Source organism: Motacilla alba, chromosome 12 (assembly GCF_015832195.1).
Source record: "Motacilla alba alba isolate MOTALB_02 chromosome 12, Motacilla_alba_V1.0_pri, whole genome shotgun sequence".
Taxonomy (NCBI): domain Eukaryota; kingdom Metazoa; phylum Chordata; class Aves; order Passeriformes; family Motacillidae; genus Motacilla; species Motacilla alba.
Window position 1 is genome coordinate 9,795,230 of NC_052027.1, and position 18,800 is coordinate 9,814,029.

The 18,800-nt window shown below is 44.2% G+C and overlaps 2 protein-coding genes across 18 annotated transcripts in view; one reads left to right on the forward strand and one right to left on the reverse strand.

Moving 5' to 3' along the window:
- GRIP2 (glutamate receptor interacting protein 2) overlaps nucleotides 1–4,841 on the forward strand; it is a 267,188-nt gene extending 262,347 nt beyond the window's left edge. For 7 of the 9 annotated variants that reach the window (XM_038148767.1, XM_038148765.1, XM_038148762.1 and 4 more), the window contains exons 23-24: nucleotides 119–265; nucleotides 2,745–4,841. In XM_038148767.1, coding sequence (XP_038004695.1) covers nucleotides 119–265; nucleotides 2,745–2,942 — 345 coding nt within the window. In that variant the 3' untranslated portion in view covers nucleotides 2,943–4,841. Of the gene's footprint in view, nucleotides 1–118; nucleotides 1,434–2,744 lie in introns of all 9 variants that reach the window. The other 2 variants (XR_005258352.1, XM_038148769.1) reach the window with 2 other exon arrangements.
- A 2,807-nt stretch (nucleotides 4,842–7,648) lies between these two features.
- Nucleotides 7,649–18,800, reverse strand: part of SLC6A6 (solute carrier family 6 member 6) — a 56,960-nt gene continuing 45,808 nt past the window's right edge. For 5 of the 9 annotated variants that reach the window (XM_038149274.1, XM_038149276.1, XM_038149272.1 and 2 more), the window contains 5 exons: nucleotides 18,494–18,631; nucleotides 17,356–17,458; nucleotides 16,358–16,458; nucleotides 15,505–15,675; nucleotides 7,651–14,047 (listed from right to left, as the gene is read on the reverse strand). In XM_038149274.1, coding sequence (XP_038005202.1) covers nucleotides 13,907–14,047; nucleotides 15,505–15,675; nucleotides 16,358–16,458; nucleotides 17,356–17,458; nucleotides 18,494–18,631 — 654 coding nt within the window. In that variant the 3' untranslated portion in view covers nucleotides 7,651–13,906. Of the gene's footprint in view, nucleotides 14,048–15,504; nucleotides 15,676–16,357; nucleotides 16,459–17,355; nucleotides 17,459–18,493; nucleotides 18,632–18,800 lie in introns of all 9 variants that reach the window. The other 4 variants (XM_038149277.1, XM_038149270.1, XM_038149269.1 and 1 more) reach the window with 1 other exon arrangement.

An 18,800-nucleotide genomic window follows, 5' to 3' on the forward strand; every position in this document is an offset into this window, starting at 1 on the left:
GAGCAGAATTGCTGTAGGTCTGCACAATTACTTATGCTGCTCCCATCCTGGCACCCCTGTACATCACCTCCTTACTCTGCTGCATTGAAACCTGCTTCTTCTCTTTCTGCCTCTCCAGATGACACTCCACAAAGACCCAGAGAGCGAAGACTTTGGATTCAGTTTGTCGGATGGCCTGTTAGAAAAAGGTGTCTATGTAAATATGGTCCGTCCGGATGGGCCAGCAGATCAGTGTGGCCTCAAGCCATATGACAGAGTGCTTCAGGTAATAAATGCAAAATGCAGTTCTGGAGGCTGGGACGGAGTGAATGAGTGGCTGAGAGGAAGAGAGAAGTGAGACCCATCCATGGCAGCACTAACTTTAATGAAAGGTAATAGTTAGCCAACTAGGTTGGCTCTTAGCCACCAACACTTAATGGGACCTGTGTTTTATATTAAGAAATCACTAGGTAGTACCTTCCGGTGGTACCCCAGGTGGTACTCCTAGGTCACACTGGTCCTGGGCACAGTCTGTTCTGGCACTGGCCTTTTTGAGCTTGGCCAGCTCAAAACAAGCAAAAAGTTGTGTTGCTTCCTTTCCTGACCCTCAATCCTACTCCTGGTTTTTGGATGAACCAGACTGTATTGACCAATATGTGTTCCTGTGAAGCCCCTTGTGGAATTAAGTGAAGTACATGAAGTTCTGTGCATGCCTTTGACAACTAGAAAAGTTTTCTAGGAAACACATCCTTCAAGCAAAGTATTTTTTATGGATATTTTTCTTTGAAAAATGCTTCATCTGAAATAGCTGATGCAGAAACAGCGTAAAAACTCTGGTCAAAAGCACAGTCTGTAATAAATGTGCCCTGGGCATATCAACTGCTGGAGGGACAGAAAAAGCCTGGTGAGTTTTGGAGATTGGAGAGAAGCTCTGTGTGGATGAAAACCAACTATTTTAGCTTTGAGGCAACTCAAACAGCAACTGAAGGAAGTGCAACCTCTGTGGAAAAATTGCTACCATTTGGAAATGCAGATATTGTGACCATATTTGGAAACACTCAGATGTTTAGTTTTACTAATTTCTAGGTGGGGGTTCGTAGCAGTCGGATTAGAGCCAATACTTTATGTACATCAGGTAACTGGAGGACTGGCAGCACTGTGGGGAACCTTGTTTAAGCTTGTTATGGTCTCTCGCCAGTTGGCTGCTATACAATTATTCCTTCTCAGCTTCAAATAAAAGATGGTGCAAGAATGAACAAGAAGCTAATTAGGCTCTGGGCTGCCTTTCTGTTCAGTGTTGGATGTGCTGCTTTTTGTGAGTGCCAAGTGCTCTGGGAGGTGTGCCCAAAATCCTAAACAGAGCGGCACGGAGACTTTGGACACCCTTTTTCCACACGCTGTGCCGCGCCGCTCACACCGACGGGCACACGAGGCGACTGCCATCACATTGTCATGTGAGTTGGGAATGGGGGATTGCAGACCTGCTACAGATGACTCCCTCCAAGAGCTGCATTGCTGAGGATGCTGCACAGTGCTGCTGATTGTGGGCACGATGATGTGCCCGAAGGCCAGCGAAACGCCTCGTCCCTGCTGTCACAGACCCTCTGTCTCTTGGCTGCATGGATTAACTGGAGCATGGCATTGCACTAGTGGCACTTCTGCACTGGAGCTGCCTGGCTGGCACAGAGCAGGGGCAGAGCAAGCTTGTGGTTTATCTCTCCTTGTCCACAAGTGGGCTAGAAATTGTCCCTCTGCTGTAAGGGGCAGTACTGGGGTCTCTGTGTGGACACTGGCTAGGGTGGGGGGACACTGCTGCTTTCACAGACCCAGCACTGTGGGCATGCATTAATTCTGGGAAGAGGCTTGGGATGGAAGGGTTGTATGGAGCCAAATACCCAGCCCTTACCCAAAGAAGGAAGCAACACCTGGTCCCAGAGGTTATGTTCACTCCAAAGGCGCATGGGAAATTGCTTTTCCCCTTCCCCACTTCCCATCCCTGTGCTGTTTGCCAGCCTGCTCTGTCCCAGAGCTGTCATGGCACCAAGCCCAAGTGTTCTGGTAGCTGTAGGTGGGAGAGCTGGGGTGGTTTCTCCAGATAACCCAGCCTAGAAATGTGCTTGAAGGTCTGCAAGAGCCAGCAGAAACTGCTTTCACTGTTGAATCCTACAGAGAGAATTTGCAGCTGCCTCCTGAGCCCACATGAAATGCATCCAGACTTTGTGAAATGCAGGATATAAATGGGGAGAAGGGAAGAAGAAATTGTTTGGTGTAGTCTGGGTTTACCTCTGGCTGAGCTGGAAAATGGTTGCCAGAAGCCTCAGGCCTTTGTTTGTTTTCTATGTGCTGGATACTTGGCACCGCAAATTTAAGGCCAGTAAAAGCCATTATGGCAAAAAAAAAAAAAAAAGAAAAAAAAGAAAATGGCAACTTTTTTTTTTCTACAGGCTTGAACAGGAGAAGTGGTTTTGAGCCCTGCAGTGTTTAATACTTGTAATACTGCCCCAGGCCCTGAGTCGGGGTTCATTCCTGGTCCAGACTTTTTCCCCCTTCCTCTGTCAGTTACTGCATTGTTCTGCAGCTAAGCATGGATGCTCATTCTGAAGGGGTGCTTCTGCTCTTCTCCATTGTGAACCTGGAATCAGGGATCCCCAAGAGTTGTGTATTTTTTCCAGCTGGGGTTTAGCACTAATCTTGCATTTGCTGACTAACAAACATGATCTTTCTGTTGTTCCTTCCCATGGCATGTCCTAAATCCATCCTGGCAGGTAAACCGCATCCGAACGAGAGACTTTGACTGCTGTCTGGCCGTTCCCTTGATTTCAGAGGCTGGAGATAAGCTGGACCTGGTGATTAGCCGGAACCCCTTGGCCCTGGCTGCCAATGCTCCCTCGGAGGGGAACAGAGAGCTCTCAGCACAGGTGCCCCGCAGCGCCGAGGTCAAGGCGAGTGTCCAGACACTCTGAGCAGCAGGAGCAGAGCAGATGATGCCTCTGCCGAGCTCTTGTGGTATTTGGGGTGTTATTCCTGGTTTTTTGCACTGGTATTTGTAAATGCTCTGTGTACCATAACCTGCAAGTGGGGAGGTGGGTCTCCAGTGAGCCTGTAGACCGCCAAATATTGCTGGGAAGGTCAGAGCTGTGTGTGCGTCTGGGGCTGTGGCAGCGATGGCAGCAGGACAAACTGCCGAGAGGAGGAAGGACCATCCACAGCCATCCCCCGTGGCAGGGCATCCCCCTGTGCTTCTGCCATCGAGTGTGCAGGCTCCTGCCTCTGACATCCTCCTCACCCTGAAAGGCCTTGGCCATCCTACAAACACACATGGTGCTATTATGTTCTTTGTTTGCTCAGTTAATCACATACAGCAAGACTGAAATGCCTTTCCTTTTATGTTGTGCCCAGCTCCATCCTTTCAACACTCCTGGCAAATCAATTCCTGCAGCCCCTTGCACTCCCAGTGCAGGGCTGTGGAGAGAGCCAGTTGAAAGACACTTCAAAATGTGCTTGAGAGTGGCTAAATGCAATTCTTGTGCAGAAACTGGTATTTGCAGCTGTCTCCTGCCAGCCCTATCCACATTCTCCCCTAGGTTTGGCTCACCCCGTAGTGGGATTAGGCACCTTGTGTGGCTGATTCCAATGAGCAATGTTCAATGTTACCTGTGCTCAGTAGTGACTACAGAGGCCATACCCAAGGCTAAAGGCCTCGAGTACCTGCCTGAATCCCCCTTGTTTGTCTGAGCTTTACAGAGATTTCTTCTTGCAAACCTGGCCTGTGCCTGGAAGTAAAATGGCAGAATAGTGAAATTCCTGGGGCTGCCCCTGGTGTTTTGGATCAATGAAACCTTGCTGTCTCCCCTGAGGCAGAGGATTGACAAGCCTTTGGTTGGGTGGGGGTTGTGTCCTGTGTCCCTATGGGCTGGGTGGTGTGTGCCCCCTTGCCTGTTGCTGCCCTCTTGAAGCTCTGTGGCTGTCCCCCTCCTGCCCGAGAGCCCCTGCCCCTCGGGCAGAGGGGCTGTGGCAGAGGGGCTGTGACATTTTCTGCCCTGTTTCCCACATTAGCACTTTATGATGATGTCCCTGTCCTGGTGGCAGTGTGCAGCTTTGCTTTCCCTGGGAAGGCCTGGGCCGTGGAGTCCAAGAGCTCCCTCCATCAGACACTCCAGAGCCCACTGCCCCGTTGGCTGCTTGCCCTCCCAGTTCCCCCGTCCCCTGCATGCAGGAGGGAGTTGGGTGGGTGTACAGCACGTGTGTGTCACTTTGCTGAGCCAGGACTTGTCCCCGCACTGTCTGTCCCCTCCAGCCCTTGTGACAGCACAAAGGTATCTGGGTGTTCCTTCCAGGCACGGCCCCATCCAGCTCTTTGTCCTTGTAGCCATTTTCTCTTTGAGTATGCAATATCCCATACCATTGCTGCCACAGCTAGATAACGTGCCATAATTGATACTGTGGAGCATTGACAGTGCAGCCGAAAGTGTTTTTATATGCAATATTCTGAGCAGTGGAAGCTCACTGGGGCTTCTCATAGGTTTTTAATGAAGACTTTTATTAAAGGCTTTAAAAAAAAAAAAAAAAGGAGGAAGAAGAAAAACTTGGTCCTTGTATCCCTTCCTATGCATTTTGAATGATATGAAGATGAAATGCATTACTTAAATGTGTATTTTTATCCATATATTAGAGTGTATTCCTTGTAAAGTATTTTTATATGCTAATTTTCTTATGTATCTATGAAAGCACAATATTTAAAAGTACAGCATTTCAAAGAATATTTTAGTCCTGTTTTGGACCTATTTGTAAATCTCTGTATTTAAATGGGATTGGAATGACTTTGACTTTTTTTAAAATTAAATAAAAGCAAATGAAATGCATTTATTTTGGTTTGTGTTGCTTTCTGCTGGAGGATGATAGTGAGGCAACGCTTTGCTTCCAGCAGCATTTTAACTTGCCAGGGGACACTGTTTGTAAGACGCCTTGGAGGACAAGGGGGAGGCCATGCAGAGGGTTTTGCTGGGAGGCCACTGTTTGTAGGGCTACCAGTGTTGTCCCCTGCCACCCACCATAATCAGCAGGACTTGGGTTGCTCCCTTCCCTGTGCTCATAGAGACAATTTTGCTGAAGCTGTTAACAAGAGCTGGAGATGCTCCTGCATGTGGTTCCAGCACTGCTTGCAGCTTTTCCACACTGGGAATCTTGGCTTAAAGCTGGGCTGCTCCATGACAAAACACTGACGCAGCAAAGCACGCGGCAGCCGTGACGTGGCAGCATTTGCAAAGCTGTGGTTAATCCCTGGGGATGGGTTAGAAAACTCCTGGAGGATGATGTGCTGGCAGGAGATGTCCCATCTGGTGCTCAGAACCCTGCAGCTCCAGAGGGGTGCCTTGGGGATCTGCACTGTGGTAGCCAAATTACCCCAGATCTGAAACCAGACATCCCAAGGAATGACTGCCATGAGCCCAGAACGCAGCTCTTGTGTCCGTGCATGGAGGATTTGTTCCCTCTGCTCCCAGTGTGGGCAGCACAGGCTGGAATGCTCCCTGGATAAGGCCATAGGGAATCTCTTCTCACCAGCACAGAGAGGCTGAGGTCGGTTTAACAATCCTTCACGGCCAAGTGGGTAATGCAGGAATTTTCAGAGATGGAGCAGGGTATAGGAATGCTCCTACTTAGACACTGCCACATAAACACCCCTTATCTGCCCTCTCTGGCTGCCCTCCTGGGGTGACCACTTCAGAACAGGGCCCTGCACGAGCCCTTGCCAAACCTGGAGCCAAGCGAAGCACGGGGGCTGCAGGAGGCTGAATGAGCGCCCATGGAACGAGAGCCTCGGGGCTCAGAGTGTGCCCAGGGTTCCCTGGGTGTCCCAGGGGAAAGGTTAGAACGGAGCTGCTCCCTGGGATGTGCCTCAGTGGGCTGCACATCCCCTGCTGATGTCACTTCTCATCCCATGGGCCTTGGCCGATGGGAGCTGCTGCATCCCTGGGCAGGTGATGGCCACCAGGGCAGGTAGCCAAAACCATTCAGCAGCAGCTTGTGGCACTTAGTGACTTTTAAAATTTCCTGGTTATTTATTTTATTTTAACCTGAGACACGCTGGAGTTGCGTCTGTGCTCTTACGAGCCTGCTTAGCCCAGGCATTGCAGGCTGTGCTGGTGAGAGAAACCCCTGACAAAGTCCTCAATCCCATCTGGCAAAATAACCAACCAAGCCAAAAAACCCCAGCTAAAGACAGCTGTGGGACTGATCCTGGGCATGGGGTGCTGGAGGCTCAGCAGGGATATTCAAATGTTTTATTTTCACAAGGAGGAGCCACCTACACTTTGGTTTTTTCTTTCCCTACCTCAGATCAGGATTTCAGGAATGGACACTCCGGTTTAACCTCCATCTGTTTGACTGAAGAGGCCAAAGGGGTCAAGAGGTCAGTGAGCTTAAAAAACCAGTCCCATTCACCAGAAAAATAAATGTTGGGGTGGGTTTTTCCCTTTCTTTTTCTTCCTATTGGGCTTTTCTGACATATTTGAACTCTCACAGTGCCATGCATCACGGGCTGGGCACTGGCTGGTGAGAAAAGGCTTTCTTTTGCATCACTTGGGTTTTTTAATTTAGTTTTTGATCTCTTTGATGTAATTTTTGTGGGTTTTGTTTTCCTCACCCCCTTTTTTTGCTTATTAACTTGTATTCCATGAATTTTTGCACTTTTACCTCTGACTCTCCCCATCCCACTGAATAAGGGGCTGAGTGAGTGGCTGTGTGTGGGGCTGTGCTGCCAACCAGGGTGAAACCATGGCACATGTGATGTTAGATAGTGATTACACATATTTCATATATATATATATATATATAGTATTTTATAAGGGCAAAAAACCCCACACCAACAACCCCAAAATAAGTAACAGGTTTAAAGGAAGAACTGAGCTATTCAAAGACTAAAAAAAACCCATTCAAAAGCATAGCTGGTTTATAAAGGAAAGTTTTATTTTCAGTTATAAGGTGATTACAAACTCATCTAAAAAAGCAAAGATGACTTAAAAATATCCATATACATTTTATTTATCTAAAAAGCAAAACAGAAACTGCAAAATACAAACATTTACCATATACACAAAGGATAGGGGGTTGTAGGATTAAATTACAATCCAGGGTTTTGTTTCAAATACAAATATTCCGTTTTGGAACACACAAAAAATGTTTTAAAATGTTTTAAAAATATTTTTAAGGTTTTTTTTTCTTTAAAAAAAGTTCAGATGACATTTTCAAGGAGGCTATCATCACCCTCGCCTCCTCGCTGCATGTGCTACTCATTATCACATTACTGTAGTCACAGTTGCTAGGAATTTAAATAATTAAAAAAACACCACTGGTTTTTTTAGCCAAACACATCAAACAAGATGGATCACCTCTTACAATGTGAAGTCCCTGGCAACATTATCAGGTAACAATCACAACATTACACTGGAGAAAAAGAACATCCTATTGAACAACGAGCACTTCAGAACAGTACTGGGATGCTGCGGTGCTGAGAGACCAGCGCTGGCTTCCAGGACAGGAGCAGGTCATGAACTAACTCAACTTGCCCCCTCAGGTTTTGTTTGTTTCATCAGCCTCTCAACAGAATTTTGCCACTGTTTGTTGGTTGTTTTTTTTTTTTTTTTTCTTTCTATATTGAAAAAAATTCGACTCTTTCGAACATCTCAGCTGCAGAAGCAGGTACATTTAGGAACAGTGTGTATCGTGCTCACTGTGCTACAGGGCTGAAGCCTTCCCCCACAAATGCACACACACACAGCACGTGCACAGCTCCTTAGCATCACTGAGTTTGACTTTTTCTTTTTTTTTTTAAATTAGCTTTATTTTTCCCATTATTTCTTCTGATTTCTCAAGTTATGCCACCTTTTCCCTGTGCTGCAAAGGTAAAAGCGAGCAGCACCATTCTGCTGTGCACTGCAGAGCCTCAGGGAGCAAGCCTCCCAAACCTGCCTCTTTAAAATTATCTTCAATTTACTTTACTCTTGAACTCGTGGTAATTAAATTCTGACACTTCTACTGATTATTTCAAATGAGGACACATCAGCAATACAAAAAGGCTGTGTCTGCCATTCAATTGCCCAACACTATCAGCAGGGTCAGGCTTTTTTCCAGGCACAAACCCTGTCACTGAAGTTTTCCATCTTTGATGGGGATGGGTGGGTGATTCGTTTTCTTAAAAGTTTTCAACCTGCAAAATTTTGAGCTTGTCCCTGTTTTCTGTTGAAATGGTGTCTCAAGCTATTTCTGCTCTTGTTTTAGGACATGGGTGAATTGAAATCACCAATTCCCAATGACAACTGGAAAAAAACCACACAAATAATGTGACTTTTTCTGTTTATTTTTAATAGAAACAAACAAATTTTTTTTTTGCCTGTTTTTTTGAGAAGCATTTTCCATGTACACATTTCTTTTGAGCTGGCAGAAAAGAGCCACAATCTGGTGGAGGGTGTGGGGCTGGTTATATTCTGGCAGTTTTCCAGTGGGTGCTGGTGCTGGTTATATTCAAGTCTCTCTTGAGCAATCTTTCCCATAGGCTCAAACTTACTGCTAACACCGTAAGAAATTTTTTGTGACTAAAATATGGAGCTCAGGGTACCTCTTTTGCACAAGTTCAAGGGTTTCTTAAATGTCAAGTGTCACCAAATCAACTAAATACTTTGTTTCTTAAGCTTATCTTTGATTATAAGAAATAAAACAAGCTACCAGGGTCTGACAGTTCCTGACCTTTGCTCATGCAAATATACAAATACACAACTACACGTCAATCCTAACCACAAGGCTTTGGATGCTGATTTTGGAGAAAACAAGTCCAGGGCAGCTGCCTGAACCCACACCACACCCAACCTCCCATGCCAGGAGCCATTGGTGCCTACAAGGAGCCAGGAGAGCTCACAAATCGAATCTTAAGGCTTCTTTGGAGGGGCCATCGTCCAGGATTTTGTCATTACTTTCCCTCTTCCACCACCCCCATTTAGGAAAGACCATTTGGACACCCTGGCAGGTTGGCTCTTTGCAGGCAAGTGGTGTCTAAACCTCCTCAATCCTCATCCTGAACAGCTTGGCAAGATTTACACACATGATTTGCAGCCCAGGAATAGAAGCAATGTCCTCACTGTGTGCGTGCATATGAGGGTGGAAGATTTCATCTACTAGTCTACTTAAACACAGATTTATTTTCATTCTTTTTACTGAAAGTGAGCAACTTCCATTGAATCTCCTTGGAAATGATGTCAGGGTCATCTTTCTTCCAAGTGTACTTGAGCTGCTTAACTAACTTGTCCACTGCATTCGATGCACAGCTTATTTAACATCTTATATACATTATGCCTCCAGGAGTGATCCTGCAGGGACCACAAGACATGGAAGCCAATAATCAGTTATTCAAAAGTGTTCAAATCCTTCTCCCACAGCTGGAAGTTTGCCAGTGATGCAACAAGTGGGAGCTTTGAACCCAAATGTGAAAGCACAACCTCAACAAAACAGAAAGTCTCCTTAGCAAATAAAAACAGACCAGGAGGAGACCTGGAAAAGATCTATTGAATGGAGATGTCCATGTGTCTTCAGATCGACCTCAGTTTTTAAACGCTGAGACAAAGAAGAGGAACCAGGAGGATCTGCAGCTGGGAAGGGAGGATGAACACAGGGCTGGAAACAGCTGCAGGAGGTGCTGTCCTGGCGGCGACAATCAGAGCTCTGCGGATGCTGCTGGGGTTCTCTTGGTGTTACAGCATCTGTAAGGCCGCGCTATTTTTTCCCCCCTTCTTTTTCTCATTTTGTCCTCTCCTCAAGAACAGCAGTGAAAATCAATTTTGCTGAGCTGTTTCAGCAGATCACAGCTAGCTCCCCTCCACCCCTAATTCCAGGAGCTGCGCTGCTGCTGCGGGGTGGCCACCAGCACTGTTCTAGATGGCAAATGCAGCTGCCAGGCTCTTGTATTTTCATTTACAACACAAGAACAAATCCATTGTGGACCTACTATCTCAAACTTGAAAGAGGACTTTTCTAAGTGTATGGATCTGTTTGGACCAGATGAAAAGGAAAGCTATAGATGAGAAGGAAAAATAGAATAATAACAACAACAACAATAAAAAACCAGTTCTATTTATGAAATCATACTGTTTAAACACTGAGATACAGACTACTGGTAAAGTCCCTTAGAATAGATACTCATTCAGAGAGATCATCACTAGTGACAGGTGAACTGAAAAGGTTTGGAAAATTGAGAAAAATAAGAAATAGATCAGAAAAATCTCACGGGGAAATGTTCCCCTTTACATTTCTACTATCTCTTGATTTCAGTTCAGCTGGAAATAAATACTGCTGAAACTCTGCTGTTTTCAAGCCCAGAAGACCCCATGAATACAAAGATACATGAAACATGAAAAGGTGTGCGTGTTGTCTTGGTTTATGCTGGCTTAAATCTCAGGGATCTGGTTCGAAAGATCTTATGCCAAAACTGCACTGTTTTCCCAGATCCAAACCAGTTCATCTATAACTAGTCATGATGCTTTACAGAGAGTTCCTCATTTACACAAAACAGGTAAAATATGTCATAAGAGTAACAAGTAAATATTGGAAAAAAAATCAGTTGTCTTTGCAGTCAAAATAGGTAGAAAACACAAACTTTTTTTTTAAAAATTATGTTTTAATAAATTTGGCAGAGGATCATGTTGAAATGCAAATTAATCACCAAGAAAAGTTTAGAAATCTGATAAAATTGTTAGGTAAAAACCCCAAACTGTAAAAATGCAAATGTGCTCACTGGAACTCAAACCCCAGATAAAACAAGAATTAAGTACATTTTTTTTTCAGGGAAGGGAGGAGGGAGAGGAGAACTGTTTTCCAGAAACAATGATTTCTTGGCTCTTGGTGAGTCCCAGCCCTCCCCTGCAGTTGTGCTGAAGAGCACAGCAGGGCCAGGGAGGCTGACACAGAGAATCTTCAGTGAGGTTGTTGCATATGTGCGAGACCTTTTCACTTGGAACATGGAAGCAACTGATTTGAATGGCACAGTTCGTACTGAAATGGGGCTGGGTTCTATTCTCTGGTAGTTGTATTTTGAAAGGTGTAGTATTATTCCTCTGGTTCTTCCCACTAAGACACTCTCCACAACACGGGAGATGCCTGAACCCCCAGCTGACTTGCTGGAGACATCTTTGATGTAGCCAAACCATTTTTTCCCTAACTAAAGCTTGTCTCAGCTCTATAGCACAAAAGTCATGTGCAAACTATATAATCTCAAACACAGTTGGATGACAATGTATGTGTATATATATATATATATATATATATATATATATATAAAAGAAATAAATCAAGCATCAGTGTTTCATCTGCCCTCACAAAAACATTAATTTAGACCCCCTTAACCTTCTACTTCCTCTTCACCCGTGTCTGTTTACTGCAGACACTGACTGTAACTCAAAAATGAGAGTCCAAGCTGAAGCCCACTAAGAGAGTGGTTTTGGTTACATTTCCTTGCCCTCGATTGTTAAAAAAATAAAACTGCTGCATGCATATTCCTTTATTTTGGGCATATTTGATGACACCCACTGGCTCTCAGAATTCCTCCTGTAAGCTTGGGTGGTTTCTGCTACTGCCCAGCAGGTGTCATTTAGATGTTTGCCATCTCCAGCTATGCAAAAATTTCCTTCAGAACTCTCATAACACAGCAATGAGAAAAAAGAAAACATAACTCTACCATGGCTGGTTTTGTTGCTGCAACTCAGCTCTCTGTTGTAAAAGTATCTACAAATTCAAACTAGAAAGATTTGGAAGTTATAGATGCAGCGATGTTTTGCTTTAATAATTAATAATTATTTTGGTCCATCTCTTAGTTTTACATCTCCCTGCTTCTGTTACAGGGAAACCAACAAGTTAAGAAATGTTTGTGCTGCTGTGGCCAGTTAGCACATGGGACAAGAAAAAATGAGATAAAGCTACTGTGTAGGAATGTTAAGAACTGTTTATGTTCCTGTTTAAATAAGTGACAACCTCTGCCTTGACAGACTAAGCTTAAAACAGAATAAGCAGATACAAACTCTGCTTTTATCAAGTATTTCTTCTAAATACCTTTGGATAGACTACCCGTGGTATTATAAGAAAAAAACCTGTCTCCCTCGAATACAATGCCCACATGACAAGGCTGAGTTTTGCCAGAGAACCCGTTCCCAGCACAACCTGCTCAAGTTGAAAAAAAAAAGGCAGAAAAGCAAGAAAAAATAATAAAAAGGCTTTTGTCCATGTTTTGGACAGTTTTCAGGGATTCAATTCCCCACAGAAACATTCACCTGCATTACATGAAGTGGATCCCCCATCCCTGTACTCCTTGTGGGGGTTTCTCTTCACTTCCCAGTCTCACCTGGAATGGTACCCAATTCCTTCTGATCAACACAAAATATTTCAGTGTTATGTGTTCCCTTTGCTTTAATTTAAATTCCAAAGAGCCCTGACTCTTCAGCAGATAAGAATCATAAATATGTTTGCCACCCTCCAGCCCCCTTAAAAATAAAATAAAATAGAATAAAATAAAGTAAAATAAAATAAAATAATGGGTTAATCCAATGATGAGCAAGGAAACTGGGGCCTCTAGGTCCACTACTGCTATTTAGTAACATGGGACAAGGGACTCACTTAGTCCTTTTGTCTGCTCCTCCAACAGCAATGACCTCCCTCCCCTAAATAAATAAATAAAGCAAATCCTGGTTACTGAACTTGGAAAAGCATTTTTGAGATACATGGATGAAAAGCACCTGTTTGCTGTGATATTATTATCATCATTACTATTATTATTAACAATGTGTCTGTTATCAATACCAGTTACACCAGGTGAGTGGTTTTGTTCCTCCTCTCAGGGATGACCTGGTTTGTGTTCACCTCTGGACAGTCAGAGTCCAGAAGTGATTCCTTTATTTTCCCACCCAAACCAAAGTCCAAATGAGGAAGCAAACACCTTAAGCACCCAGAGAGCAGGTGCTGCTTTTCCTCTCTTGCCTGCTCTGCGCTCATCCCTGCTGCCCTGGGGACAGGCTGCCCTCCCAGTTTGCAGAATTCAAGTTTACACCAGTGCCACCACACCAAAATATGGTTTGCTGGAAAACTCAGGAGCAGGTACCCAACCTCCCTGCTCACACACAAACAGCAGGCACTTCACTTATGTTAAAAAAAACCTCAAAAAATTTAAAAACAACAAAACAAGACTGAACCATGCCAAATCCCTCAAACGCCTTCCCCAAGTTCTCTTCAGTGGGTGTGACAGGGTCCCAGTGCTGTCCCTGGGAGGTACAGCCACAATACTGTTCACATCCAGCTTCTCTGCATCCCTTGCAACCCCTCCACTCCAGCTGCTTGGCGATGTCCTTACCAGGGACTGCACTAAAAACTGAACCCACTCCCCAAAGTGACCCTGACACCTGTCGTTTACCACAGCTGAACCAGAGGGTGGAAACACTACACCTTTGAAAATTCTCTTGAAACGGCATTTTTTAAAAAAAATGTATCTCACAACAGAGCTCCTTTTGTGTGTTCTGTAGATTACCCTGCTCCCAACCATACCAGCACCTAAAATTGCTTTCTGAGACTTGAATGTATTGCTGGCAAGACAATCAATTCAAGTGGTAAGGTGTATAATATTTAGAGATAAAGATATATATATTTAAAAAAACCCAATAATAGTAAATTCTTGTAATATGTCTAGTCTGATATGAAAGCTCTCCCTCTACAGAGAGACGTCTGCTGTGATTACCTTACAAAATATTAAAAAAAAAAACCAACACACAAAAAATAACTTTCTCTGTGAGAAATAAAAATAAATCCTAGTGCAAATATAAAGCTCTGTAAACCTGGTCCTATGAGAATCTATGGTTAGTAAACGGCAGTTAAAGCAGGTTTATCCTCTCACAGAGAGAGCTCACATCATGGTTTCCACAATGATATGAGTTGGCTTGATCAATCCGCCATTCGAAGTTCCATTGGGGCAGAAGGGGGTGCCACTCTCCGTCTCCTTGGACCATCGATTCACTTCCTTGGGGGCAGCCACCGCCTTTATCCTCTGCAGGAGAGAAGGAGAGCACAGCTGAGATGAGCAGAAAACCTCTGAGGAGAGCAGAGGGGAGATGAGCAGGAGGCCTCTGTGTCTCCACGTGCAGGATGTGGCATTCCAAGGACAGGGATGGTGGCTGTGGGAGATGTGTGGCTCTGTAAGGATGTGGGGATCTCTGGAGCCTTCAGCTCCTGCTCAGCTGCAGAGCCTTGAGGCAGGGCAGTCAGACAGGAGCATTATCCAGCATCCTGCACACTGGGCTTTCAGTGCTGCACAGGATGTGTGTCCTCCTCCCTCATTTGGAAACAGCTCTGCCTCTCAGCCAGCCTTCACTGCCAAGTGGCAACTTCTGTCCTACATCTCAGTTCACAAAGGAAGAACTGAATGGCATCTGACCAGTGTGTACTCTCTTTCCTTTCCTAACATGGTCTTTGAAAAGTGTTTTGGCTACTTTTAGACTTGTCTCTCATGGTGACAATGGTGACAATGAAGGCAGGAAAATTAACACTTATGCCCCGGCCACAGCTGAAAAAGGCCATTAACACTTGGACGAAAACAAATGCAAATGTTTGTGCTCTGGGATGTTTGGGTTTGGTATTTTTTTAAATTCTATTCTCTTTTTTCCTAACCCAAAGTGTCCCACTTTCTTCTCCAAAAATACCCCGACCTGCATTTAAGATCAACTTGTTAGACAAAAAGAAAACTAATCTGAAAACTTTGAAGAGAACTGCTAAGTGTCATGCTTGCACAGCCTCTAAAAACTTTCCACCACTAGAAAAAAAAAATACAGGAGCCCAGACTGAACTGAAAAGGGCAAGAGATTTCCTGCAAATCCAAACCTGAGGGAATCTGCACTGTCAGGTCTAAATCAGACACTAACTTTTCCAAATACCAGGACAATCTGAATCCAGTTTTTCAGTTTGAAATAAAATAAACATAAATTTAAAAAGCTAAAAAGTGAAGTCCTCTGTCAAGAGGGTTTAACTTTTATTTGGTCCCCCACAGAGAAGACCATGCCTGAGAGACACACAATCCACAGGTGTATCTGAATTTCCTTGAAATTCAATGAGTTTTCACACAACCAGGCTTGACCCAAGTCTCTCTTTCTTTATCTTGCTTTCCCAGCAATTTTCAGGATGGTGCTTCTGTGTCCCTGGGGACTGGAGAAGAGAAACCTGAGACCCAGATACACCCCAGTCCTTGAATGTTTGTCTGCACGTGGAGGTAATGATTTGCCAAGCTGGAAGCTGCACAAGTGGGACATGAGTAAAATCACTTGGTGTTTATCTGAGAACAGAAGGCTTTGTGTTTGTTCTCTTTTGCTGTTTGCCCAGAGGACAGGTGATCTTTAACAGCTTTATTTGCCTTACCTGGGCAAGGTGGCAGTTTTCCAAGCATTACTTTGTATAAAACACAACAAGTTAAAGCTCCCTTTCCTCTCCAGACAGACACTTGGTTGTTCTTACCTCAATGAGTGACCCATCTGACCGAATGATGCGGATGACCATCACCATAGGGATGCAGATCATGGAGGAAAGGGCAAGAACCCAGCCCAGGCCAATTGCCCAGTCTGGGTATGTGTAGACCTTGTTGTAGGTCAGTGGTTTATACTTGGCCAAAGAAAAGATAAAGCACCCCTGTGGATGAGAAAGGAAAACAAAGTGAGGCTCAAAAAATGCTTAAAGCAGTAGGGCCCTGGTGTAACCACTGGCCCTGAGGAGGACAGGCCGTGAAAGGCAGAGCTGATGGATACCATATGTATTTTAAACCAATGGGAGAATTGTTCTTCCATTTCAATCACTGGAAGAGCATCTGCATCTGCTTACAGCATCTGCTGTGTGATGACAGAGTGCTGAGATGGTGCTGAACAGCTGCAGTACACTGCCAATTCTTCTTCAGGGCTCAACTATTTGCTGTGCACTGCAAGATTACCAGGATATTCTTCCCACCCAATGAAATACTTCAAGCCAAAGTCTGCCTCAGACTGCTAAAGTCTTTTTATTACAATGGCCTAGCAGTCCTATGTCTTAAAGTAGGGACTGCTCTTTGGAGAGCGAGTTTTCTCTTCATCAATGTAGAAATTTGCCAATCCTAAGAAAAATCCACTTAAACATAGCCAACTGCAATTTGTGCAGGCACAGTAGAGAGCTGTGATGTTAGAAGCTGACATCTGAGAACACGATGTCTTTGCAAGGTATGCTCAAGCCTTCAGCTTCTCTTTGCAAACTGAATGCAACAGCCTTCCCTTGAAGAGAAGCAGTAAGAGGGGGCTTAGCACTGCCAAGTGCAAGACTTGAAAGAGCACAGGTCAGTACTCACCACGCAGAGAACTGGTGTGATCACAATCCAGCTCCACTTCATCCAGGGACCAGGTCTGTATCCAATCATATCCTCAATGGCATCATAAATATTATCAGCGCCTGCAAGAATCGAGCAAATACAAGCCCTGTAAATACTGTAGGATTAAAGCTGCTTTCCTAGGCTCCCCAAGGGGTATTTAAAGTGAAAATGAGGGTATCATACGTATTCTTCACATGCTTCCCACAGTTGTGAAGTCCAAGATGATTTCCTTGAAAAGCTCGAATGTTGGGGGATCTCTCATCCCACCCTCCCCTCATTATTTGCCTGCAGGAGTGCGACTCTAATCTCTGCTGCCCCCATCACACCCCCTCTCCTCTCTCCAGACTCTCGCTGAACTTCCCAGAGGGATCACCATGAGAAAGACTTGACAGCAAACAGTGCACCTGCTTCTACAGAAATCTGACTTTGTTTTGCTTTTCTGAGGCGATGGAATTCATGGAGAATCGGAGAAATAACCAGTCCTAATCAGCAAACATCTGATTATTGCCCAGCCACAGCTCGGGCAGCTACAGAGGCCACTGTCAGACCGTGGCGCTTGGCATTGCCAAAAGGAATGGGGCAGAATATATTTTCAGCTTTCTTTTTGTACTTTCTGTTTGGTTGGCTTGTCCCTCCAGACATTGCAGCTCTGAAAGGAAATTCTCTGAGAGACAAACAGAAATTTTCATGGCTGGCCACACTTTCAACTCTCACCTCTAAACTTAACACATGAAAATGCTTAATTGTGCCCTTATTAATTAGCAATGGAGGAACACTCATTTTTTTGTGGAAAAAACACTGGAGATTGGATTCATCCCAGATGCAAATTTGTCTCCAAGAGGTCAGGGAAAATTTATATTAGTGGCATGTGCCTGTTGCTGGGAAGAAGACTCTGGGGCGGCTGATGATTAAATATTTGGCTAGCAAAATTGTCACTGACTCATCAAAAGTTATGATATGAAAGGATTCTCACTTACCATAAACCCAGGCTACAGCAATACATTCAAAGAATGCAACCCACAAAAGGCATACACCACTAGCTGCATAGTAGTCAAAGAGTTGAAAAACATACATGCCACCCTGTTAAAGAGAGACGCAATTGGTTAAGATCCAACAGGAAAAAAACCCCAAGAATTCAGGCCTGGCTCCCAGTAACATCTACCAACATATCCCAGTGACTCCCGTCCAACAAGAAGCAGCATCTAGCAAACAGGTAAGATAAATATTTGGCATTACCTTCCCCAGGGAATATGCATGTTTACTACAGGAATAACTCCAAACAAGACAATGATTAAACAAAATTAAGCCACTTAATATAATCTACTGAGACACCTAAATCTTTCCATCTTCTAAGTATTTTAGGATGGGCATTTAAAAGAAACAAATGGTTGCCTCCTAACATTAACACCTTAAAAAGACTAAAAATGAAGTCAGTTCATCAGGAGGGTCTTCATTTATTTATTGAGTCAAAAGGCTGCTTTCATGAAAATAGTTCGTTTTTTGTTTTATAACTCTATTTATACTCTGCTGTTAGACTCTACTCTTACTACACTGCACTTTCACTTGAAAAACTGTGGGGTTTGGGCATTTTTGTTACAGGTGCTATTTTACCTCCCACAGTCATGCTCTTTCAGTTGTTTTTAAAATCTGGCTTGGATTTTATTTTGAAGATAAATATCACAACAGTGCAGGCACTGGAACATATTCCTGTCTTGTTTACACTAGAATAAATCAAGTGGAATTTAATTAATTCAAATCTGTGTAAGATAAAAATCTCTTTCCCTGCATGCCACTGGATGAGTTCTCAAAGTGCTCTGCTGAAGGTTTCCCCTATGTTTCATCATTTAGGACTAGATGTTAATACTCATACTCGTGTTGACTGGTACCTGAGATCAGATTGAATTTAATGAGGTTTCATGTATCTGTTCCTGTGACTGAAAAGGGACATATCACTCCCATTCAAAATGCTTTCAGAGCTAGGGATGAAAGATGATCTGTCCATCTAAAAAGCACTCCTCCTCTGAGTCACTAATGCTTTGCAGTCTCAAACATAGCTAAAACTGGCCTGAAAAATGGCTGAAGAAGAAGGCAATTTGCTGCACTGGTGGTACTTACCTCAGTCACCATAGTTAGTCCCAGAAGATAGCTAAGGAAACACACTATGGCGATGAAGATTTCCCGTCGGTAACCCTTCCTTAGGAAGGATGGGTGCAGATCAACTAATGACGTGATCTGTCCTTCAACTTCAACAAACTACAGGGGGAAAACAACAGTGGAGAAACGACTTGAAGATTACCTGTTATGCAGTTCATCCAGGCTCCTGCTTGAACAAACCCTCCCCAGCAACACCCCAGCCCTGTGCTCTGTGCTGCTCTCGATAAAGAAACGGAAACGGCTCCTTTGTAAAGCTGAGGTTGGAGCC